The following is a 25,691-nucleotide window of genomic DNA, read 5'->3' on the forward strand; positions in this document are numbered from 1 at the left end:
AGTCGTAAGCAGGGAATGGGCGTGCTCCCCCAATCCCTCTCTGCCGGGCTATGAAGGCAGCCTCTCGCTTTGAAAATTTTCCCCATCATGCAAACTGACAAAGGCATGCTTTTCAAAAACCCACAGCCAATCTGTTGATCATTATTTATTTACAAAGGCCTTCAGGCTGCAAGTCCTGTAAAAAAAAAAAAAAAAAAAGAAAGAAAAGAAACGCACTTGATATGGTATACGCTTGCTGCTCGCGAGCTCTCTGCTGTGTTTCCCCCCTCCTTGCTTGTAGAATAAAGTATCCCTGAGGCTACCTCAAACAATCACTTTTCATTGTGCATAAAATCCACCTTGTAAAGCACAATTGTTTAATATATATAGTGTTATATATCGACGGGGGGGTTGAACACTAGGATGGGTAATTTGATGTTTTGCTGAGGGCTAAGAAAAAAAAAAGAAAAGAAAAAAAAACACCACCCCTACACCTATAACAGAGGACCTGTCATCCCAGTACCCAAGAGCCAGCAGAATACAGAAGCACCCCTACAGCAGAGAAAACTTTGACACTGCTTTGAAGCCTTTTCAAAACCGAGTAAATAACTCCCAAGAATTATTATCACTCGGAGATCAAAGAGGAGATGCATATATTACATGGCAAACGGGGACCATCTCCCCGGCAAAGGAGGAAGAGAGGAAGAAAGGTTTTTGGGCTTTAAGTTAAGCAACAACAACAACGAAAAAACAAACAAAAAACAAACAAAAAAAAAAACAATAAACATCCCTCCCAACTAGCAGCTGGAAATATGCCCACGTCTAATTTTTTTTTATTTATTTTTTAACAGTTTTACTCCCTCTGAGCAAGGGCAAATGAAGTGGTGTTCTGTTGCAAACGAGACTAAAGGGTACGACTCCGCGTCGGGCTCAGGGTTTGGCAACTGTGAAGGATTATTAAATTGCTTGTTTTCCGGAGGAACTGAGGGGGAGGCCGACAAGTGCAGCGGACAAATAAACAGAGGCGTGCCGGTGCAGTAGGGGGAACTCTGGCTACAGGCTGTCCTGAGGGGGGGACCGGCAACACCAACAAAGAACAGGAACAGAACTCCGGGAAAAAAAACACACACTGCAACAAAATCAGCAAAAAACAACAATTCACAGCAACTAAAAGTAAAGAAATATCGGCGGCGGTTGGCGAGATCAGGACGTATCAGGAGGATCAGGAGTATTTCACTGCACGTCTGCCGACGCGGTTGGTGTTCTGTGGCTTTTTTTTCCTCCCTAAATTCTCATTAAATGTGACGATTCCCAACGGCCAACTTCTAAGTACCCAACTATAAACAAGCGACGGCCGCGTGTGACAAAACCCACACGCCATTCTATTTCGTTGTTTTTTGTTTTTTTTTCATTTTTCCCGATGCATATTCATAAAGCGAGCGGCCATATTACTCACTCCCGTTTTTAAGGACAGGCAACTTAACCGCGAGTGTTCCCGTCCTCTCGCATACTATCCACGCCCCCCGATCCGCGGAGCTTGGCCTTTCTCTATTTTCCATGCTGTCATGTTGCGGGAGTTTGGAGGAGGAGAAAAAAAAAAAAAAAAAAGGGCCTTTTATCTTTCAAAATCAATTAACGGCAATTTAATTCCGCGGGACAGGATAAAAGGAAAGGTAATATTTGAATTCATATTTGATTGTGATGATACATCTCACATATGGCCCCAAGTACCAGGAACAGCACTCGCAGGGGTTCCCACAATAGAGGAGCCGCCTCCGGGCAAAGTAACCACGCAGGTCCCGCTGATTGGCTGCCGGTGTCATTAGTGCCAGCATTGTTTAAGGACTACATGTGGACCAGACTGGGGGAGGTGACAGCTGGGACTTTAAAGCCAGAGGAGTTTTCAAACGTCTCCTCCCAGCCTCTTTTCGTGACAGAAATATTCTTTCAGCGGTGTCATTAACCGCTGACAGCATGCCATCCAGAACAGCCAACCCACCCCCCTCCCCTCTCTCCCTTACCTCCTCTTCTTCCACTCCTAATTTGCCCCCTCCCATCCACTTTTTTTTTTTTTTTACTCCCACAATCCCCTCCACTGGCAACATCTGCCTCTGAAGTAGCTCTCATCCACCCGCCGCCCTCCGCCCGCCCTCCACCCGCCCCGGCTCATTTCTGGTGTGTCTGACTTCCTCTCACTCCCCTGGTTGAAGGCTGAGGGGGAAGGAGTATGAAATCTGCGTCTTACCTCATCATTTTGGGCGAGCAGTTGGGTGAGTTCCGCATCCCTCCGTTGCGCTGCTTTTTTTTGGGAGAGAGAGTTGACGGATGCTCGTCCTCGACTGCAGACAGAGAGGGAGGATTTTAGAATCGGGGGGGAAAGGAAAGTGGTGTGGGGGTGGGGGCACTGGACCTGACATAGAAACAACAACAATAAAAAAATCAGCCTATCTCAGTATTTCTTAGCGGGTAATGAAATTAAAAATTTAAATGAACAAATAAAGAAATGAAAATTAAATTATTATTAAATTAATTCAATGTCAATTTGAGAGAAGACCTCCAGAAGTAGAGAAAGAAAGCGTTAGTGAGGGACCAAAAATCAAATCCCAGAAAGGCAGGAGAAAAAAACCACTTAAAAAAAAAAAAAGGCCTTTAACAGACTTTAACAAAGGCTCACATTTCGAAACTCATCTTACTTTTGGTTCATCTGCACTTTTTTTTTTTTTTAGAGGGGGGATGGGTCTTATCCAGTCCTGCTGTATTTACAGCGCATCAAATAATGGACCTGCATGTGGCTGGAGCCCCTTGCAGTCTGCACCGCAGTGATCACGCGTACCTACGCCAATAATTGCCATGTGATGGTGGAGACTGTCATTGTCGGCGGCCAAAGGGTGGAGGAGCAATGACAGGGGGGGGGTCTCAGAGAGACGGTGGAGATGATGTTCCCAAGGGGGCGGCGGGCTGCGGGTTCTCCCGTCCCCCCGGCCCCTCGTTCCAGCTCTAACCTATGGCTCTTCTACAGGTCTCCCTCCATGCCACGAGCACGCTCCGCACCCCACGCACATCCAGACGGACGGCAACCCCGTCCCGCAAGCCCACGCCGCATTCCAAGGGGGAGGGGGTATGAATTAGTAGGCTATGGATTTCGAAAAAGCAGCTCGTGAAAAGTGCGCCATCCGCCAGCAGAAGAAGGGCAAGAGCAGCCTCAAAACTTGAAATCAAATATAAATGACTTACAGAGCCTCGTGTAAAATTAAATATCGCTCTTTTTTTTTTTTTTTTTTTTTTTTTTTTGCTTTTGCGTTTGACACATTGGCGTTTAAGCTTTTTCAGCCAAGTCTTCAGATTAGTTGGATCTGATTTGAGTTCAGTTCCCTGTCAGGGAGCGTCTCTGGAGGCTCTGGGTTGGAGAACAAAAAAATGTCAAACGTTGCTACGGTCCAAAATAGAGAGCACTAGAAGAAGAAGAAGAAGAAGAAGAAGAAGAAGAAGAAGAAGAAGAAGACGAAGAAGAGGAGGAACCAGGGTTAGGCCCAGCCTTGTGAAGATTTTAAGTCTGATCTCCACCACTGTCTCGGAGCTTCAAGAGCTTTCAGGGAGCCGTCCAGACACTCGTGTTTCGCTTTGCACGCAGCAGCGCGGATGCCAAGCCCACTGTCACTTCAAACTCACGTTAGTCCGTCGGTGAGAAATCAACGCCACGGGAAAGATATTAGTACAAATCAATGCGCACACAGCAAGCGATGACTCCCCCAAGCATGGGAAATTTCATTATCGTCTGTGCAGCCGTCGCCGTCTACTGTCGCCTAATTGTGCTAATAAAAGATGAGAAATGTCATAAAATACCATTGTTTGGCATTTCCTTGATGCAAGTGGGCATTGAGAATAGTCATAATATTGCACTTTTTACTTTACAAATAATTCTCTCTCTTATCTACATTGAAATTGTCACATAAAAACGTTTTTGTATTTTTTGTCAGGTGACGACTCCTGTTTAGAAACTTAAAACTGCTTCTCAACGCTTATCGGTAAATAACATGTAAGAAAGACTTGATAACTTTCCAGTGGGCAGACCACCAAAACTCGGATAAAAAGTTAACTATATTTAAGGAAAAAGAAACTCCCTCCACCAGGTTGGGGGCAATAGTTTAAAACGATCTTGAAATTGGAAGTCACACACGCGCGCACACACACACACACACGCACGCACACACGCACGGCAGTGGCCGCGTACGGTGTTAAACCCATGCAAAGCAGCGGCGGCGGCGGCGGCTCTCAGCAGCAGAGAGTTGAGCGAGCCACCGCGCAACCAATGACACAAGATGGCGATCAGAGTCAGGCGGGGTTACTGGCTGATGCATCCCGCTGAGGGGGCAACCTACAGGGCCTGCCGTGACCAAGCTTCGTGGCATTACTGGGGCGGTAGCGGTATTTCACTGGCAGACTGAGGGCCCGGTTCAGACGGCTCTCGGCCAGGGCTCGGCGCGGCCCGTCTCCAGGGCCCGAGATACTGAGGCGCAGTCGCGAGGGGCCGGCCCCGGGCCCCGTTCCCGTGGGTAGCAGGCTTCCTTTACGGTTATTAACGAGGGGGATGTCGGCTGGGCTCGGGCCGGCCGGGGGGTCCTGGTGGGGGTGCAGGGCGTTGGGGTGGAATGCATTTGAGGTGATGGAAGCGGTGGTGCAGTTGGCGATTTTAATTGATCGGTTTTGAAAAGACGGTCTAACTTCATCCTTTACTGTCGAACAATAGAGAATAATAGCAGTGAGAAAAGTGCTCTGTACGTCCATTTTTTAAAATGATTAGAAACATGATATTATACGACAAATATGGGAATAAAGCGTGTCTAGTAATCTTTTTTTAAGGATTTGAAATACTGTGTTTTCTTGTTTTCAAGAGAGATTCACTTATTTTATCATCGCATGCAAACAAGTCACAGGTGCAAGGGAAGACATTGTACAAATTTGAATTAAAACTAAATAATTATTTAACTGCACATTAATCAAACTATGAAATCGCCAACCTTTGTTTTTCTTTCATTTGATAAGATAAGTCCTGAGCCTAAAAAAAATTCAGGGCATGAATGCATTAATCATATTTCCATATCTGACACTGACAGCTCCTTTTAATTTACCACAAGTTCCAACTGTCAGTGCCTCCACTGAAGTCTTCGAATTGACATTCACTGTTAATTTATGACAAAGTTGTAAATTAAATGAGAAGCCATCTACTTTCCTCCTGCAACACCTGAGCCAAAATATAGTGTGATCATTTATATCACGTATTTTACTATTAATCATCCATCATTACAAGACTGATTGTGAACTACAAAACTGTTTTAAAATCTAAAATAGAAAAAATTAAAAAATTGTGTTATTTTCCAAATTCCTGATAGCTAGATTTTCAGTAATAACTTTTGTCAAGTATAAAAATGCATACACAACTTATGCCGATCAATTAAAACCAATTTACAGACGCGCACGTACACATGCACGCGCACATAACCCTGTATTTGCTACGTCATAAAGCAGTGTTTGGGTTTGTCAGGGCAAACTAAAGCTATAATTCAAAACTCCATATATATATATATATATATATATATATATATATATATATATATATATATATATATATATATATAAATGCTTGGATGTAAAAGAAAAAAAAAAAAAAAAAAAAAGAGGACACTTATGTCCACTTTATCCAGGGTTCACAAACTGGGGTCCGCGGCCCTCTAGGTGGTCCTAGGGCCTCTGTATCATTTTAATTTAATTTTATTGTTTTACATTTTAATATATCATTTTCGCACAAAAATGTTGAATCTCAATCTTACTATAATTAGTAATAAATTATGTTGTGATGTGTGCTGCTGTCACGCTGCAATTTCCCCGCTGGGATGAATAAACTATCCATCTGCCAATCCATCTATTTTGTGAAGAAAAAGATATTAGTGAAATATTTTCATATAAAATATATATACTAGTGCCAGCAATGTCATAAAAAATAAAGATCCTGTAAAAATATTAATATGAATACCAAAATGATGTTTACACGCCAGTATATGAGTTTTTGTTTCATATTTGCCACTTTTAGTCACTTTAAGTTCAATGTTAAACCAAGCGGCAGTTGAGTAAAATAAGGTATAAAGATGTACACAACAACTGGTTATTTAGGGGGCGGGCGTCCAACCATAAAAACTTGAGGACACTCTGCTCGCTATAGAACCCGGCACGCCCAGGTGCCCAGGTGGAGGACGGGGGACTGTCCTGGCTGGGTGACTGGGTGGGTGGCTGGCTGGGCTGACTGACTGGGTGACTTGTTGGGCGGCTGGCTGACTGGCTAGGTGGCGGGCTGGGTGACTGGGTGACTGGCTGGGTGGCTGGCTGACTGGCTCGGCGATTGGGTGGATTGAGTGGGTGGCTGGTCGACTGGCTGGGTGGCTGGCTGTCTGGCTGGCTGACTGGGTGGCTGGTTAACTGGCTGGGTGTGGGGCCCGAAGCAGTGACCAGACGCTCATCGCAGCCGTCAGCTGCCTCCCTGATTCACCGCGCGCCGCCGATGGCTCCTGGATTCATCTGGCCCTTGTCAAACACGCGCAGTGTCAGGGCGCGCTCACGCACCGTGGCAGGGTCCGCCGCGCGCCCGGAACCGCCCAGACGGCGGCTGTCCCTTCGCGGAACCCGGATCCGGTGATCCGCCGGTGCAAACCAAACTCACCGGGCCGCACCAACGTTCGGAGAAAAACAGCAACAAAAGGGAAAACGGGGGATAATGTGAAGTGCGTAATGAAGCGCACGGGCCACCATTACAGCCGTCACTTTGACGCGGCGCGTAGCTGTTGTTGTTGCTGTTGTTGTTGTTGTTGTTGTTGTTGTTGTTGTGTGTTTGTGCTTGTGTTGCGTCTCGCGCCCGTGTTTTGGGAGGGACGGTTCGGATCGATGTGTTGGTGTTTCGGAAGTGAAATGTAGTTATTATGAATGATCGCGTCATGTATATACTGTAGGCCTGCATGCGACGTCTTGGCCAAAGGATGAAAAAAATAATAATTTAAGGGGAAAAAATTAAAATATTTGAAAAAAAAAAACAAACACACACACACACACCAAAATTGCTGTATCTAACGGACACATTTCTGCTTGGATTTAAAAAGTAAAATGAAATGAAAGCGACAAAACAAAAAAAATAATAATAATAATAAAAAGATTCAACAAACATTTGTTCACTCAAAGATTTACCTAAATTGCAATCAGCTTTGAACCGAACACCAGCCTCTTTCTGGCTTCCACTGTTCCCTGGTGTTGTAGCGCCATCTGCTGCTAGATGCAGCACAATACAAACAGAATATTTCACACAACTCACTGTGACGAGAAACACATGAGGGGTCTGTTTTACTTAAGTCCTAACAACTTATAGTGACATTTAGGGATTGCAAACCGCTCCGGGTTCTCATTTAAAGCTTTCAGGTGCATTAAGGAGGCCATGTGGATTAAGATGCATTGATCCTCATGAGTTTTTGTTAATTTTTAGCGGTTGTCTACATCAGAAAATGTTTTATGTATGTGTATTTTATATCAGAAAAAGTTGATTTTAGCGGTTGCATCTATATCATAAAATGGAAGCTGCACATATTGATGGTGTAGGACAGCAGACAGCAAACACCAAAGCAGTGCATCAGTATTATTCATGTGACATAACATGACAGGGTGACTACACAGGTCTAAACACCGGGGGAGCAGAGACATGATGAGTAGGGTCAGAGAAACAGACTTACTTGATCTGACATATCCATTATACTTATATTTGGCTGAGGAGAGTGCAAAGACACATGGCATGTTACATGGACTTAGAAAAGGATGACAACAGAACAGACACAAATCAGGAAGCACACATCAACACGGGGCGAGGGTGGGGGAAATAATGAGGTTAAAAAAAAAAAAAAGAAGACCCCCCCCCCCCCCCGAAGACAAACTGGAAATGGCGCGGGCGGGTGTGGCTTTGGCGAAATGACGTCCTGGTTGAAGTGGCAGAAAAACTGAACAGAAAGGATGGATGGGATGAAGTGCGGCACAGAGAGCAGCAGCCTATCGCGGGGTAAGCCGTGCTTTTGTGGAAAACGTGCTAAATGTGGACTCCCTCTGTTTTTTGTTTTTTTGTTTTTTTGAAACAAACAACATATTTTCATGTTTACGTTTGTTTTTTCCCCCCCTCTTTAAATAACCACGGGTGCGCTGGCAATCTTGCGGAGGCGGGTGGAAAAAAAATATTAAATGTATGGACATGAAAAACGTACAATACATTCTGACTTTTCAAGGCAAAGTTTTATCCAAAAGGTTGATAAATGTGAATAAAAAAAATGACCCTGAGACCCATGACCCACACAGAGGGAATAATGGCCCCAGACTGCAGACAGAGCAGACCATAATAGCCAACGACTACGATCCACACACTGAGGTCCACCAACACACAGCGGCACACTGAGAAAAATCAACTTCATTGGATCAATTTAAAAAAAAAGATTCAATTCACAACACAGATTTTTTTTTTTTTTTGGTTTTTGTACATTTAAAATCGGGGAAATGAACGTCCAACTTTCACGTTGAGGACCCCGTTAAAAACCAAACAAAAAAAAGGTCAACAAATCGAATCGTTTTTTTTTTAATACAGTCCAAAGACTGATCCAAAGATTCTTCTTTTTTTTTTTCAGTGCGTTAAGAGACAACGTTAAAAACTCTTCGGCGCTAAAGAACCACACATCTCCCCCTTCCACTCACGGCGGCAGAGAGCGCCGACGCTCCGAGCGTGTTTTTCCGGAACGGAGGGGGATTTCAGCGAGACGTAATCAAGGTTGCCATCCCGCTCATCCCGACGGCGCGTTTATTCCGTCGCCCTGACCGACGGAGGTACTCCACGACCCGACGCAGGCATGAGTCGGGAGCGAGGGGGGCGGGTATTTCGGGCTCCCTAACCTTCTCTCTGCCTGCACCAGAGAGCGTCTCCCAGCGGTAAAGGTCAGCGCGGGAGCTCGGGGATGACCTACGACACAGGCCCTCAAACGGGCGGAGCCGCAGCGGTCCTGGCATCTGTCTCTAGCGATCTGGGGCCGGCAGAGGTGGCGGACTAACTGGCGAGCATCTGGGGCACGGCGATGTGGCACGGCACAAAGGGAGGGGAGGGGGAGGGAACCAAGCCTGCCTGGTGGACAGGAGCTGTCAGGGCAGGTTTGGTGACGGACCAGCGGGGTTGGGGAGAATGAAAATGCAAACATAATTTCCACGTCAGGATAGATAAGGATAAGGTCGCCGATAAGAAGACACAGATGCACAGGCATGTATGGACGCACGCGTGCGTGCGCACACACACACACACACACACACACACACACACACACACACACACACACACAGAATAGAAAGTGCACTCCGTGGGATGCATGTACACAACAACGTGCACATGCGCGCACAACCCCCAGAGGCTTCTCCTCGGCCTCGGGTCCCCAAACCGAAAGCAAACTCCGAGGGCCCAGAGCTGACAAAAGATCTCCAGCTCTTCCAGCTCCTCCGCCCCCCTTAAACCTCCTTTTACTCCAAGCTACTGTTACATGGCGATTGTTGGAGGACAACAAAAAAGCTACGAAAACCGACGAGTTATTTAAGTTCTTCTTCAGTTGAGGTTGCTTTAAGTTGGGTAACTAGAGTCCAAAAAAAAAAAAAAAAAAAAGTCTATTTGGGTCATTCCATGCGATGGGTGCCAGTAGGCCTTTCTATCTTCAGGATTTTTAATAACAAAGAATCCATTTGTTTGACATTTCATTGTTTAATGCTCACGTGTGGGAGTGACAGGGTGGAACGTTTCATCCTAAAATGGCCACCACACAAAAAATAATAACCCAGGGTTAAATTCATTAGTCCTCTTTATGACGTCACTTAAAGCAACAGTTCATTCGTTTTGGAGGTAAATCTTTTTTATATCGTATTAATAATGTGGGGCGTGGATGAAGAAACAGATTTACTTCTGAAAGTCACAAAGTTGTGATGGTGATACATATCTATGTATCTATGTATTTGTGATTCGACTTTCACGACTATATGAAAACTAAACAGTAGTCTTTTGAAGGAGTTGCTAAAAAAAAGACATCTTTAATCACTTTGAATAACATTTTCTCATATCGTACGTTTATAATAAACTTTAAATTAATAACTTTTAGCTTGGCAAACATGCTGGCAGATCATAACGTTCGATAGACTTTAAATGCTGTGGACCCAAATGGCACTCCCTCCATGGAATGACTCATTTAACCTTCCCTCTTTATCTCAACTCATCCCTTTACAGTGACGGACCGCTCGCATAACACAAGTCTTTTCCACCCAGTGATTATTTTTTTGGCAGACTAATCTGTCTACATTTGAGGCTGCAGTATCATTCATCATGGATAAAAAAAAAAAAAAAACTAAAAAAAAAACGCACAGCATTACAAACAAGAGCGATGGCAACCACCTCCAAATGGTTCCAGTTACCCCTTCAAGTATCACCGCATTTGCTTCAGTGGACGTTTAAGTGCAAAATATACAAAATTGCTTGTTAAAATATTGTGCCCTTAAAACCCACCGAGTAAACGTTTAACAATACGCTTTAAAGAGCATCAGATGTTGTCCTTTAAAAACTTGTATTCGATTCCAATCATCGGTCGAGGATCCCGCAACGGATTTCTATCGCGCGGTCTGAGCGGAACGTAAAGCAAATTGGAAGAGGCTTTTCTAAAAAATAAATAAATAAAATTACGTTAAAAAAACAAAAAAAAAACAAAAACAAAAAAAAAAGAGCCGGCGAGTGCTATCCAAGAAACCAATTAGCCGAGTACCCCTGGTAGAAATAAATCTGGTTCAGATTTACGGATCATGAAGTCATCACGGACGGAGATATCTTACTTAGCGCGGCGGAAAAAAAAAAGGGGGGGGGGGGGGGTAAGGAGCGGCGAGATGGAGGAAAGCCCAACACTCCCTGACAGGCAAAGCGAGCACCGATGCACTCGTACACTAAACTCACTTTGTTCAAAGTCGGGAGTCGAAGAGGAACAGAAATCCAAGACACAGAGGGCTTTTCTCAAATCCTACGGGGGGGGGGGGGGGGGGCGGCGAGGGAGGAGTGAGATCAGTAACCATGTAATGGCCAGTAATTGGTACCGAGGGGATATCAGTGCCGGCCGAACGAGGGGCCGAGCCGAACTGATCATGCCACGTTTGACACTAATCTGGGCTGAGTTGGCAGACGGTGGGAGAATGTTGAGGAGGAAATCAGATCTGTATGTCTGAGACCAGGGCTTTGATAGCCGGGCCTACTGCTGCCATGTCTAATTGACAGACAATTTAGTATTTCCCTTCCACTTCCAAGAGGGGAGAAAAGGGGAACGGTGAGCGGGGCGGAGCGGGCGCTCGCTCTGGCGGGCGGGTCCTCCCCGTGTCTCTTCTGATCTCTTTATCCAACCCGCTTCACCTTTTTCGAGACTTTGCGCTTTTCGCCTCCTCTGTTTTCCGACTACGGTCGCGGTGCCCCGGCCCTCCACCCACCTTCTCACCCCTCTCCACCCCCGTCCCTCTCCTAGACGCTACCAGGACACTGAACAGGCTGGGATCCGTTTTTCCTTTTCCGACGGCAACACAAGTCCCCGGAAGAAATTCAACGAGTCCTTCATTGCCGCAGTGCTCATTGGCATCGCACGCTGAGCAGGAAAGGTTGACGAAACTACCATTTCTGACAGCGGAGATGCAACAACACCTTCCCAGTCAATTTGTTGCCGCCTATCTAAAACCAAGAAAATGAGGAGATTTGCCAACTACCGGCTAATTTACACTATCGTGTTAAAAAAGGGTATTACTCCGCCAATGTATAATGTGCATTCTTCAGGAAAACCCATTTCTTAAAGGCATGTCCTATCGCGCAATTCATTTTCCAATCAACCGCCGTACGTCTGTATCTTTAACGCTCTCCTGAGGCCCAGAGCTGACAAAATCTGTCAAAAACAAATTAAGAAAGTTCAACAAAAAACAGAATAAATGAATCAAAGAGAGTAAGAGTGGAGGCTCCTCAAAATGTAAGAGGCTTTAAAAAAAAAAACAATGAAAAACACTATTGGTAACATCATCACTAGAAACTTGCATAAAATTATATATATATATATATATATATATATATATATACTGTATATATATACTGTATATATATATAATTGAAGTTGGATCTTCTATTGTTATATATACATAAACAAATTTAACAAATCTCTTTTTAAACAGTTGGAAAGACACCAAACACCACATTGGAAATAGCACTGCTGTCACATGACTGCTCCACTGCTGCAGCATGCCATAGCACCTACACCACAGAGCCACAGCAAAACTAATAGACCACAAAAACACCAGATGAGTCAAAGAAAAAGGCAGATCGAAAGCATGTGTGTGTGTGTATATATATACATATATATATATATATGTATATATATACACATATATATATATACATATATATATATGTATGTATGTATGTATGTATGTGTATGTATATATATATATATATACACACACACACACACACACAATATATATACTGTATATATATATATCAAAACAAAATACTAATCGCCACATATAAGAGTCTAGTAAAGAAAATATATGAATTCAAGAACAGGTACAAGGGTAAGAATGAAACAATGAACAAATAAATAGCTGGAACTATGAATCAATAGATCCATATTTACAGATCTATGGATTATAGATGATAGATCATCATGGATCGAAATCCAGATAGAGAGACAGATAGATTACAGATCATTATATTGACCGACAGAGAGACAGACTGATTGATAGACAATAGACAGGAAGACAGAAAGATTGAAAGACAGATATACATGATTATTCACACAATCGACATTCATTAATACATCCATGTAAGCCAGAGCGACAAGAACCTGAAAGCAGGATGGACAGAGCACGCCACATGGACGACCACCACGTGGACACCGTCACGGTAACAGCGACACAGAGTGCACACACACACGCACGCACACACACACACACACACACACACACACACACCCGTACGCACACACACACGCACCACAGGACACGTAACAGCATGTGTTGGGCGGTGTAACTTACAGGCACGCAAAGTGGTTGCGCAATCATGAACAGAGACAGAGGAAAGTGGGTAGGCCCTCTGAAGGGTGTCCATGTTACTATGTACACTGCCTGACATGCAAGAGCAGTCGCGCTCTGAACGGCCGCAATCAAAACAACATGCCAGTTTCATTTGTTTGTAGACGGACATCTTGGCTACAGTCATGTTTTGGGATGAGAGGAGAGGAAAAGCAGCAGGTTAATGGCAAGAGGAGAAAAAAGACATCCAAGGGGGGAGGGTTCGGAAGGTAACTTCATCATAAGTGCAAGCCTTAACCGCAGCCCTGCTCCCGCGGACTCGCGTGTAGCCGCGGAGGATCCCCGACCGGGGAACCGGTCGGGGATCCTCCGGTGCTTCACGCTGTACATTTGGTTTCGGGGGTGGTTGTTGGTTGTTTTGTTTTCTTTGTCACAGATCTACTGGATTTTATTTCGACCAATGATCCCGCAGGGCTGACGGATGTTGGTATGGAAACAGCCTCGGGAGGTCAAGCTGCGTGCTAAGGCTGTTTATGTCATAACAGGTCAAAAGGCAAAGATATGACAGCTGGGGGGGACAACGGGAGAGAGGAGAAGAGGAGAAGGAGGGGGGAGAGCTGGGCATTCAGGGGAAGAGAGGCACGAGCAATGTCTTCAGCAGCAAACAGTATTCAACACATTTTGTACATCCTCTATCCAGTCGGCTAAAGGAGTGGATCACGTACCTGTATCCCATCATGCAGCTGTAGCAGCTCTGTCCCATAGCATCGCACTAGACTAGAGGAGCCGCTTCATGCTAGAAATGCTTGTTTCACCTTTCCACTCCCCATGGGTGGCTTCCCTCTATGTGTGTGTGTGTGTGTGTGTGTGTGTGTGTGTGTGTGTACAAGAGTGAGCAAGCAAATTATTTTACTTGTTGCATCATCTACAGTTCATGTCTTTTCTCCAGAGACGGTTAGAAACACAGGAGTGAAGTGCAAAGGGACTTCTTCACTTAGAGTCCTTGCATCAAATTGCCATGCATGCGTGCGGGGTTTAGGAACCCCATGTCGATGGCATTACCAGCAAAGCTTTTGCGACTCTTCGAAAGCGTACTAATTCCGCCCGTCTTATGACAGGCACACACCAAAGGAATTTCGCTCGGATTTTCAAGCCTCAGACAAATGTTCAAGGCCTTAGGACAATCTTCGGGAAATCTCTTGTCTTAAGGATTGTTAAAAGAGTGCGCTCCTGTCACCGGCAGCCGTTTGGTTCGAGACGGACGGAAGCTGTTGATATCAGCCTCCGTCTAGTCTGGGACTACTCGAGAATATCAAATTGGTTTGACATAATCTTAAGTCTTAAGTCTTAAGTCTTAAGTCTCGACTCCTATAGTGTGGGCTAGACAACGGCAGAATCCCAAGACATGCGATCCCCTGCGATCTCCGTCCTGCTAAACCCTGCGGTGTAATCCACTAGGACGTCTGTTTTGAAAGTCTTTTGAACGTCTTCTGGTGTATGCCTGCCATTTTAGCATAATGAAGTCAATGTTGTACCGTACAACCCTGTACGTTTTGCTATACGGCCTGTCAGCTCTGAGGATGGCTGTGTAGGAGCCTGCTGTATATGATTCAGTGAGCATATGTGTGCCTTTACATGTACGTGTTTCTCGTTTTTTGGGGGTTTTTTCAGAGTGCTTCGTGTTGCCTGTGAAGCCCGGGATCCCAAGGGGAGCGGAGGTGAAAGCCCCCAGAGCAGCATCTCCAGATCGCTGTGACTCTAGGCAGAACCAGTCCCTGGCCCCCCAGTCTCTCATTGCCAGGGTGCGAGGAGACAGCAGCCCAACGCTGTCTGGCACCGTTACAAAGACACTGCAGCGAGGACCGGATCCTCAAGTTTGAATTTGTGAGTGTCGCTTGAGAAGAAGAGCCCTAATGAGGTGATGCATATCGGTTTCTGGCCAAGGAGAGAATGGGAAGCTCAGATCTTAAACTGTCGGGTGAAGGCATGAGGGACTGCCATTTCGTAGGGCGTGCACAAGTGCCTCGTGAGCTTTTTAACAAGCATGCAAAGAGAGCGGTGGCGCTGGTCCTTGGAAGGAGGCGAGGTGGAGGCAAAACTTGGGAACATGGGAGAGGACGGGCAGTGAGGCTACAGTTTCATGCCAGCACCTAGGAACTTCAGAGTCTCGGGCTAAACATTCAGAGCACTGAATAATGAACGTTATCACATTTTACCGACACGTGATGGGGTGGGTCATGGAGAACGTGAGACACACACACACACACACACACACACACACACACACACATAAACACACTGGCAGTGAGTTTGATGTACATATGACTTCAGAAATGTTGAAAATTCTGTCTAAAGGTCTAGGGTATCCATTTTAGGGGGGGGGGGGGGGTTCTTGATGGGGTATTCAACATGACAGTAGCCCTGATTGACAGTATGCAAAGATTTTGGTCATTTCAAAGCTACCATCCACCATGGCCCAAAGACATACTACAACAGGAGCTATCAGGGCTCCATGTTGAATGAAAAAAGAGGACCGTACAGTAAATCCTCCGAGAGGAGCAAAAAAAAATAATCCCTATTCAGCAAGAGTGCAAGATGAGTGAAAATGTAAAAATTCGAGGGTGGAAATCAAAACAGCTCCAAAGTTGGTTTCCGAGCATCGAAGAGTCTGACTTCCGAAAGACAGACGTTAAAAAAAAAAAAAAAAAAACATTCATCAAACCTAAACACCACATACTATCACTATAATAAACATCAACAATCAGAAGATGTGAATAATAAACAAAATAACGGGGAAAAGTAAACCTGATAACACCACAATGCAAAGAAACAACACACACAAACACACACGCACACACTCTTGTACATTGCACTCTCGCTGAATAGTTTCCAGAGGACTCTACACAGCGTGGCCTCCACAGACCTGACTCTGGCACGGCAGCGCCATCTAGTGGCAGACTACAGCCACGCCGGCCGTCACTGTGTGCAGCGTGGGGCTTCACCTGCAGTCAGTGGCTGTCGACCGTCACGGACTTAAATGCATGAAGCCGGGGCGACAGCGTTTCAATTCTGAGAGGCTCTGGTGACCTCCGGGAGCCCAACTGGAGCAGAGCGAGGATACTGGGGCTGGGCGAAGATCACACGGGGAGGTGGGGGTGGCCAGATTGTTTTGATTACGTTTTGGCGACCGAGTTCAATTTGCATCTGAACTTTCAAACAGAAACACTTTCCATTCTCTCTAAATACGAGAGCGTTCGCAACCTTCCTCCTAGACGGAGAGAGGGGATCAATTCTAAATATCACTGCTCTCTTGTTTAGTTTATTTCCATTGAAGTTGAACTCTTCCTCTTTGCTCTTCTCACTATGATTAGTGCGCTGGGTTTTTTTTTTGGAGGGGATTTTCACTGCGTTTGCTCCTCTACGTTCTCGCCTGACCCCGAGACGGGACTTTAACGGCTGCTAATGACAATAAAAGCTGAGAGCAAATTGGTTGTTGGAGATCCAAAATGAGAGGGAGAAGGGTTGAGTGCATGGACCCCTGATGGGACTCAACCCCCAAAACTAGAAGGCCAAAAAGATCTGCCATGAACTGTGATTTCTGCTGCGTTGGTGGGGTCTGGCCCGCGAAGGGTGTCGAGATGGAGGCGGGTGGAGATGGATGCAGACGCTGCGCTGGAACATGCAACATGGATACAGTGCAACTTGAGGCTGGGGAGATAGAGGAACACTTCCACTGCACTCTGGGTAATTGGACACCCGTTTTTTTTTTACTCACAATTAATCACTACCAGTGAGTCGCAATAATATAGAGGCGTGTTCCGGTGGCAGCAGGGGGTGGGGTCGTAAAAAAAAAAAAAAAAAAAAAAAAAAGAAAGCACAACAAGAAAAGCAAAAGGAAAAAAAAAAAAGAAGAAGAGAATTGAGTTGAACAGAACACGGGACAGACTTCCAGTGCATCAACCCGGGCCCTGTCCTAACTTCTTCCCCGGGGAAACTCCCTCCATAGACAGACACAACGTGAAAGAGCAGTCCAAATAAATGGGAGTGCGGGGGCGGGGGGGGACGGACGGACGGACGATGGAAACGTGGTGAAAAAATAAAAACGCCGGGACGAGAAACTGAAACGCTGGCGATCCTGAGCGAGCCGCCGGAGGCAAAGCGGCGCCTGAATAATTGAGGCGGCAAAGGCAAACGGAGGGAGATGGCGGGTGCGGGGGATCTGTCGGGAGAGCCGGGCTGCGTTGATGGCGCCCCGGCTCGCTGTAATTGCGTGTGACCTTTTTTTTTCCCCTAAATCTGCGAGGACGCCGGACTGACAGGCCCCTGCGTACTTAGGTCGGGTGACGGCCGTGCGCCGCTGCCGCCTCGGTGGCAACGCTGACATCACCGCGTCGGGGTCGTCAGGACTATCGCTCATCCTTTTGCCAAACCTAGGCGCATGCTTGCGTGACCGCGCGGCGGATTGCAATCATTTATCTCGCCCACGCCCTCCCATCGCTCTCTTTTCCCTTTTCAAACTAAGGCTTTTTACAGAACACGAGCCGGAGCTCAGGCGTGCACCAATGACCGTTTGCGGACAGGAAGTGCATCTTCAGGGACAGATCTCAAACTATCTTAAATCAGGAGGCCTCCGACCGGGTTTAGAATCGAAGCTGCTTTTCCAGATGACATAGGCTGTATGATGTATGTTACCAGACACCTACGACGTGGTACGGTGACACTCCCTGTTAAGTGCTGTTCGTACTTTGTGTCTACATGGATTTTATTTCATTTTCTTTTACATTATCTGTTTTGCCTTTTTTGGACATGCATCAATCAGTGAAGTCTGGTCTTAAAACAAACACCAGGAGATTCTTGTTCAATATACATTGAAAATTTCCATTTTCCATTTGCTAACAAGTTGTGGCCACTGATGTCCATTGATAGTGTCAGTCACCTGCATTCCCACCTCATAGGATGAGGGCTTTCCTTGGACATCACTGTACAACTCTTTATATAATTACAAATTCAATGTTATGAAAATGGATTGAATAATTGATTTGAAATTGCCCCGGACGCTAGTGATTGGGTGGCTTCATGCTGCCAATAGCAAACTATAATAACTAAATATTATGGCAGTTAATGCAGATCCCAAAAACAGTGAATCGGATGTTGATATTTTTATTGTTTTTTTGTTATATGGATAAAAACATGTATGTTTCTATATGTTGTTACCTTACGCTGACAATCTTCTATAATTGTTTGTGTCTATAATTTTGGCTGTTTATTTGTGACTTATTTATTTATTTGTTGATATTAATATTAATTTATTATAATTATATTAATATAATGTGTTTACACCTCCACTGTTAAATGTCACTTTGCCGGAATAATACTTTGAACAATCGATTAAACGACTATTTCCAAATAACAACATGCATATGGGAAACACATCAAAATTAAATGGAGAATCGAAATCACATATAGCGCGCAAATTATACAAGAATGGATGTTGTGGAAATTTCAATGGGAGTGATCCTAAACACATCTATATTTCCTGGGGACATAAAGACATCAGCACATAAACTTATATCTTATCTACAACAACACATCGGGGGATGCAACATTATGTCCTAATTCAACCTGACAGGTGATGAGACGGACAGACGTCGAGGGGGGTAGTTAGGAAAATGGGGATGAACCGTTCAAACGGGGATACTCACATCGTTTACAGGCACACTTTTTGATCCGTTTGGGGTCTGTGATGTCATCGTGACAAGCTTTGCAGTAGAAAAACGCTCTGGAGGAGAGACACCATCAATGTTCACACCCTCGCCGTTGAGCGAGACACGCGACGCCGCAGCCGGCAATGAACCCATCCCATAATTTAAGTCGGATTCAACTCATCTGCTGGGCGGAAAACTCCGGGTATAGAAGGTAAAAACCCAGTTTCCATGTTTTCGCTCCAGCCCTGAGGTCCAAGCGATTTCCACTCATCTGGACCTCAGGCTTGGAGGCTGATCAGCGAATCCCCCCGGTGCCTGGCTCAAAATCCCGGAGTTGCCCTTTAACTTTTTGAACCCGGATTTTCCGTCTCTGTTCTATTTCTGTTTTTTTGGGGGTTTTTTAAATTTATTTTATTTTACCTCTTTACTTCTTTGGCGTCACTGGCGATAAAGAATCCCAGAGTTCCCTCCTGCATCTTGACGTGGTTTCCCGGGTTGATGAGGATGCTGGGTAAGCGGAGAAAACGGACAGAGAATCAACCTCTGGATCAACCTCCGGTAAAGCTCCGGGGTCATAGGCACAGTCGGCTAATCAAGAGGAATGGTACACACACACACTTCTGGAAGGATCTAATCAGACCTGGACCTGGACCTGGACTGGCTCTGGAATGGCTTCATAAATCATAAATGTCCCCGCTGTCTATTTTGAGGGATTGGTTGAGGACTCTGTTCTGTCGTAACACTTTATTTTATTTATTATTACTTTTTTTTCCATAAACACACCTGCTCCTCTCCGACTTTAGGCAAATCTCTGACGTTACTCACACCGAATGGAAAAGAAATGCAGAACAGCATGGTCGGTCATTCAATTTTAATTCTTTTTTTTTTTTTTTGCGGGGGCGGGGGGTGTTTAATGAGGTTGTGCTGGTATATGTGAGGAGTGGGAGGAAGAAGAGGAGGGAAGACGGGGACGGATACAAACGGGACAAAGAATTAAAGTTGCGGCCATGGAGTGGCCATGGTTTCAGTTTCAGCACTCAGATCCAGTCGCGTCCACTAGTCAGACATGTCATGGAGGCCAGGTGGGGCGGGGCGGCGTGGTAAATATGTGATTTTACCTGGGTTAGTATTTGACAGTGGAATGCAAGGGAATGAACAGCCCTTGGTGTAGCTCCTGGATATTGTAGACCAGTGGTATTCAAAACTTTTTTTGCGGAGCCCCCCCCTTAGGATTTCAGCCCCACCCTCCCAAAGAGTACAAATAAAGAATGTCACATGCAAACTAACGTAGTTTATTGTAAAACATTGAGTTGTGGCTTTTATTGGCTATTCACGGGCAGAAAGGGGCATAATGGGGCATAACTAATGAGAAAATAATAATAATTAAAAAATAATGAAAATTAATTAAAATATTAACAAATCGGATTATTGCATTGTATTATTATATATTAAAGGCCTTTATATTTTTTTATCTTTAATTTTCTCACATCCCCCTCCCGCAGTTTGAATGCCACTGTTGTAGACACTGTAATAACTAGTAATAATCTAGTCATTTTTATACCTTACATAGTACCTGTAATTTATCCTGTGCAACAAACTGCACTTTGTATATGGTGTATACGGGTATTTTCAGGTACTTGGCTATTTCTGTTCTTTATTTTTTGGCTATTTTTGATTATCTTCTACAGACTGTCCTTGTCTGAATAAACTGATGATTCTGATTCTGATTCTGATACTGAGGTGATTTTATGTTTGTTTGGTTTTTTTTGCTGTAAATGCAGTGCTTGAAATGGAAACAAATATGTGCCAGTTCTCCCCTTGTTCACATGTTGACGGGGGGGTATTTAGGCCCGGGGAGGTCACAGCTTGTGCCTTATAAAAAGACTCAATAAAACATGATGTATATTTTACAATAATGTCCCCTTGAGGGGGCAGAACAGAGTAGCAGCAGCTTGTGAGAAGCTGCCACTTCAAGCACTGTGTAAATCCTTTGCTTCACAGTAAAATATAATGCTTAATAGTTAGTGCTAGTTGGTGATAGTTGCCCTGAAAGTCCTGAATTGCTAAACTATTGCAATAACTTGTGAAAACAGCTAGGATTTGTCTCAATGTGAATTGTGAATGATGTACTTTAAAAAGTGCACGCTCTAAAGTAAAACAAAATGTACCGTAGAAGACTTTGAAGACTTTTTGAAATACAGTGACTTTTTTTTAAAGTTAGGTTTTGTTTTCTTGGGACTTGAATAACTGAACTCAAGTGGGACTGGCTGTATCATTCCCCATTAATTAGACTTACACAAAGAGGCGACACACACACACACACACACACACACACACACACACACGCACGCGCACACACACACACACACACACACACACACACACACACACACACACACACACACACACTGGTCATTAATGGTTACCTGTGGGCAACAATCATCAATGATGTGAGTGTGAACTGAGAAACCATCACATTGAAACCTTTCCAGGGGAGTTCTCCCCCAGCGGAGGAGCCCAGATGAAAGAGAATGACCAATCTATGTTTCAGGGTTTTTTGGGGGTTTTTTTATCGTCAGATCATTAATGAAAATGAAAAAGGAGCCCGTCTCCTGGTGCCTTTGAACCGTGGTCGGGACTGACATCAGCGAATAATGTTGAAAGTTATGAGGGATGTCATTTTAGGCCTGCCACAAAATCCACATCTGCTGCTGATTGTGTGTGAACATCATCGTAGTAATTAATTGAAGATCACGTTCGGGGGGAAATCCCCCATCCCGTTCTTTCCTCTGGGCTCGGAGAAGGTTACGTTAGAGTAAATTAGTACGAGTAAAGAGGGAGCAATTGAATCCGTGGTCTGGATAAGATCAAAATGTGCGAATCATGCATCGATGGATTTTCTCTCGTTTTTTCCCCCCCACTCAGATTGAATGGCCCCCTAGAGTACAACACAGGCATTGCACCCGGCATGCGTTTCCAAGAGGAAAAAAAAACAAAAAAAGAAACAAAAAAAAAAAACCGGGAGAATCGAAACAAGACGGACAAGACAAACATTGCTGCCCAAATCTGAGATTTCACAGGTGTACTCATCGCTCCGTATCGTCCAGATTCGTCTCCCCGACCAAAGCGATATCCAAAGAATTGAGTTTCAATCGAGTTTAAGTCGTGAATGAAGGGAGGGGGGCGGAGTCTAAAAACCTCATATTGTGAGCAACAAGGGCGGCGGCGAGCGCCCGGCGTGAGCGGCGCCACGGCATGCAGGTACCGCACAGCGTGGACATTGGTCACGGCAGGAGAGGGGACAGGGGACGTAGATGCAGACGGTTGCAGTAACTTCTGTGCAGTTGGATTGTTTCTCAAACACCAAACTGACAGGAAGTGACCTCAGATAGGAACATCTACTCAAGAGACACATGATGTGCGCACATGGTGGCTGAGAAACACGCAGGTGCACACACAGGCACAGTCATACTCTACATGTACACACACACACACACACACACATATACACACACACACACACACATACAGATAGACAGACACACACACACACACACACACACACAGAGACACACACACACACACACACACAAATAGACAGATATGCACACACACACACACACACACACACACACATACATAAATGCACACACACACACACACACACACACACAAATTGATGGCATATCTAGCAATGAAATGTTAATGGGTGATGGATGCCAGAGAATGAAATATGCTGCAATTATGAAAAGAAAACGTGGCCTATGGTTGCTCAGTTCCATTTAGGATAAAACTTTAGCGATATCCAAAGGCTAGAGTCCTCATGCCTTTCCTAAAATGCGACATATTAACAAAACAAAGAAAAAGGAAAAGAAACGAAAAGCCCGTCCTGGTGAGCTGTTGCATGTTATGAGATGGAATGATAAAAAAGAAGGCATGCTATCGTTAAAGTAGGTGGGTGGGGTTTTTTATTTTTATTTTTTTCGATCATATCCAAAGTCGGACCACGACCGACGATGCATGTATTCCCACGTTCCATCTGAGGTCCGAAATCTAGTCGCCGAAAGACTTCCTTTAACAAGCCAACAAGACAACTTAGCAAAACTGGGAAAAGAAAAGAAAAAGAACTGAAGGTGAGAGAAATAAATTACGCGAAGAACAGGTCGGAGACGACGAGTGAAAAAGGTCCAGAGAGGAGGTAAGACATGGAGCCTCGGAACAGCGACAACAGCAAGGACGAGGGAAAAACAGCACGTGTACGAACGAGTTGTGTCATCTATTATCTCTCTCTTCCTGCAAAGAAGTTAATGCACTTGGCACAAGGGACACCATGAAAGAAAAGGTTAGAAAATGGAAGCCTGTGTCGTGACGGAGCCGGAGACAGGATAGCCTTTGGGAGGGCGGGGTGGGGGTGGGGTGGGGTGGGCCTTAAAGTGGCGGAGAATGGGCCAGAACTTTGGAAGCGAGATAAGGAACGGGGCGTACCGCTTGCGGCTTCTGCAAACAACAAGACACAGAATCTCAAATCAAACAGTTGTCAAAGAAGGCAAAAAAAAGGAGAATCAACTCAACGCTCACTCTCATCCTCTGCCGGTGTAGTCATTACATACGGCAGCAGCTGGTGTCTGTGTGTGTTGATTATGTGCAATGAAGTCAAATTACGCAGTTCCCACAAATTTGATATTTGATCTTGAGATCCCCTGCTCTTAGAAAAAAATCCTTAAATGTAAGGGAACTGCTCTTTACTAAACTCTGCTTTCAGTCTATCTCGTGCTTTAAAACTGAACGGGCCCTGAGAATGACGGCATCGAACTTCTAGAGGGAAAAAAGAGCCAATTAGAGCAAATAATAGTGCAGGCCACCAAGAAAAAAAACCCTAAAAGCAACAACTGTATCATGAAAGTAGCTTGTACATACTGTAATTCACCGGGATTCATCTTGAATACAATTCTTTCTAAAGAATGTACTGAATTACATTTTATATACACAGGCTTTAATACAATACTACACTAGAATGTACTGAACTTTTTTAGTTGTTTTCTTTGGCAGGTTTGATAAAGTAGTGCTGTGCTGTGGTGTGAGAGTTAAAGCAGCACGATGTAACTTTTGGGATTTGGGATTTGCCGCCCCGACAGTTTCTAAGTGCAATTGCACTTTGACATCACCGTCGTAAAACTCAGTCCGGTGTCTAATAATAAATAAAAAAATAATGTAAGAGGTGCCGTTCTCCATATTACAAGTCAGTGCGCCATCAAAATGATAATGAAGCTGTTATTTTAGGGTAAAAAAAAAAAAGTTACATGGTGTGGCTTTAAGAAAATGTAAGAAGATGTCTCAAGTAACTAGAAAATATCATATGACTTCTGAAAAAAGCTACGGTTGTCTATATTCTTAGCTGGGTTGGAAAGGTCAAAATTTGACCTTTTTCATATTGCTCATATTTGTGCTCCGAAGGGATGAGTAGAAATACAGCATCAAGGGTTAAATCTACAATCTACATCTATGAAGAACACGTATAGCCATACAGAAGCATTTGACATTGATTATGGAAGGTGGGTTGGACGATTTGGCAATATATATTTGGCAAAATAAACATTAATGAAAATGAGTAGAGAGAAAAGTCAAGTTAGAGAATACAGATCAGCCTGGGACACAGTAGAATTATTATATCAATGGCGCTCATGGTACATCTACTGTTTTTTTGGGGGTTTTTACCCTTAAGAAATGTGTACTCAGGCGTGAAACTTTAAAGTTGTGGCCGAAATTACGGCTGTGAACGCTGAATTGTTTGTATAATGTACTTCCCCAGTAAATGCGTGCTTTTCACAAAGCTTGTACCTACAAACCTCCATGTGTTGTAGCTCCACCCTCATCAAACTGGGACCAGCCAAATCCAACTCACGCTCAGAGCCCCAGCATCGTTCTCATTCATCGGTAAAATAGGGATCGAAATTCAAAGGCAAATAGGTGATTCGGGAGAACAATCAGAAGGAAGAACGAAACGAAAACGAACGGAAAAAGAGTCCCGCGGCGGCGGCTGCTTTGGGAGCCCAAGCGGCAGAAGGACCGGACGTACAAACCTGCTTTCCCTCTGCTCCGACTTGTATTCAATGGCGATGAGCAACAGCTTCAGCTTGACGTAGCAGAGCCTGGAACACACACAACCATTCCCGGCGGTTAGAGGAAGCGTAGACCGCCCAACTACCCCTCCTCCCGCTACCCCTCTCTCTGTCCTCGCGCGCTCGGTTGGGTTTCGTTTTTTTTAGGGGGGAACTTTTTTGGGGGCGGTCGGGCCAAAACAAACTGGGTGGCGGGCGTGCGTCTGATGCCGGGGTCCGCGCCGGGCCGCGACCAAAGGCTTCGCATTTTGAACACCGCACATTCACTGAGCGGGTAGATTCCGCTCAAATGGACGTTTTCTCAAGTGTTTTAAAGGCCGTGAGGAGGGGGAAGACGGCGCCCTCATCTAAACAGCACCCCGTCGAGGGTGATGGGATGAGATTATGTCGACGTGGAGTCCCCGCCGCCTGCATGGACGCAGATAGGCCAGCGGAGGAGAGGTGTCACTTCACTAAAACGTTTGACCTCTGACTTCCACAAAATCACCTCCAGTAATACTTTTATTATAATTGGAGATGTGTGATATATGATCCTCATGAGCAAAGACTCATATAAACTAGAGAATAGGCCTAAATACTAAGAATAGGGTGGAAACATCAGAATATCTTCAAATTAAGACAAATTAAGACAGGTCATTAATTAATAGATATTTACAATAATAAATAGATATTTAATATAATTCATTAAATGATAAATAATAGATGATACACGCATGCACTCGCATTATTTGACAACCACCTTCATTCT

The 25,691-nt window shown here is 44.7% G+C and overlaps 1 protein-coding gene across 1 annotated transcript in view; it reads right to left on the reverse strand.

Moving 5' to 3' along the window:
• Nucleotides 1-25,691, reverse strand: part of LOC307242606 (calcium-activated potassium channel subunit alpha-1-like) — a 178,923-nt gene that overhangs the window by 27,915 nt on the left and 125,317 nt on the right. Inside the window, exons 16-22 of the mRNA XM_080017121.1 lie at nt 24,905-24,973; nt 19,245-19,331; nt 18,822-18,898; nt 7,746-7,778; nt 7,210-7,290; nt 4,359-4,712; nt 2,225-2,318 (exon numbers count right to left, since the gene is read on the reverse strand). Of these exons, the coding sequence (XP_079873247.1) occupies nt 2,225-2,318; nt 4,359-4,712; nt 7,210-7,290; nt 7,746-7,778; nt 18,822-18,898; nt 19,245-19,331; nt 24,905-24,973 (795 nt within the window). The remainder of the gene's footprint in view (nt 1-2,224; nt 2,319-4,358; nt 4,713-7,209; nt 7,291-7,745; nt 7,779-18,821; nt 18,899-19,244; nt 19,332-24,904; nt 24,974-25,691) is intronic.

The sequence above is a fragment of the Zeus faber genome (assembly GCF_960531495.2).
Source record: "Zeus faber genome assembly, chromosome: 16".
Lineage (NCBI taxonomy): Eukaryota > Metazoa > Chordata > Actinopteri > Zeiformes > Zeidae > Zeus > Zeus faber.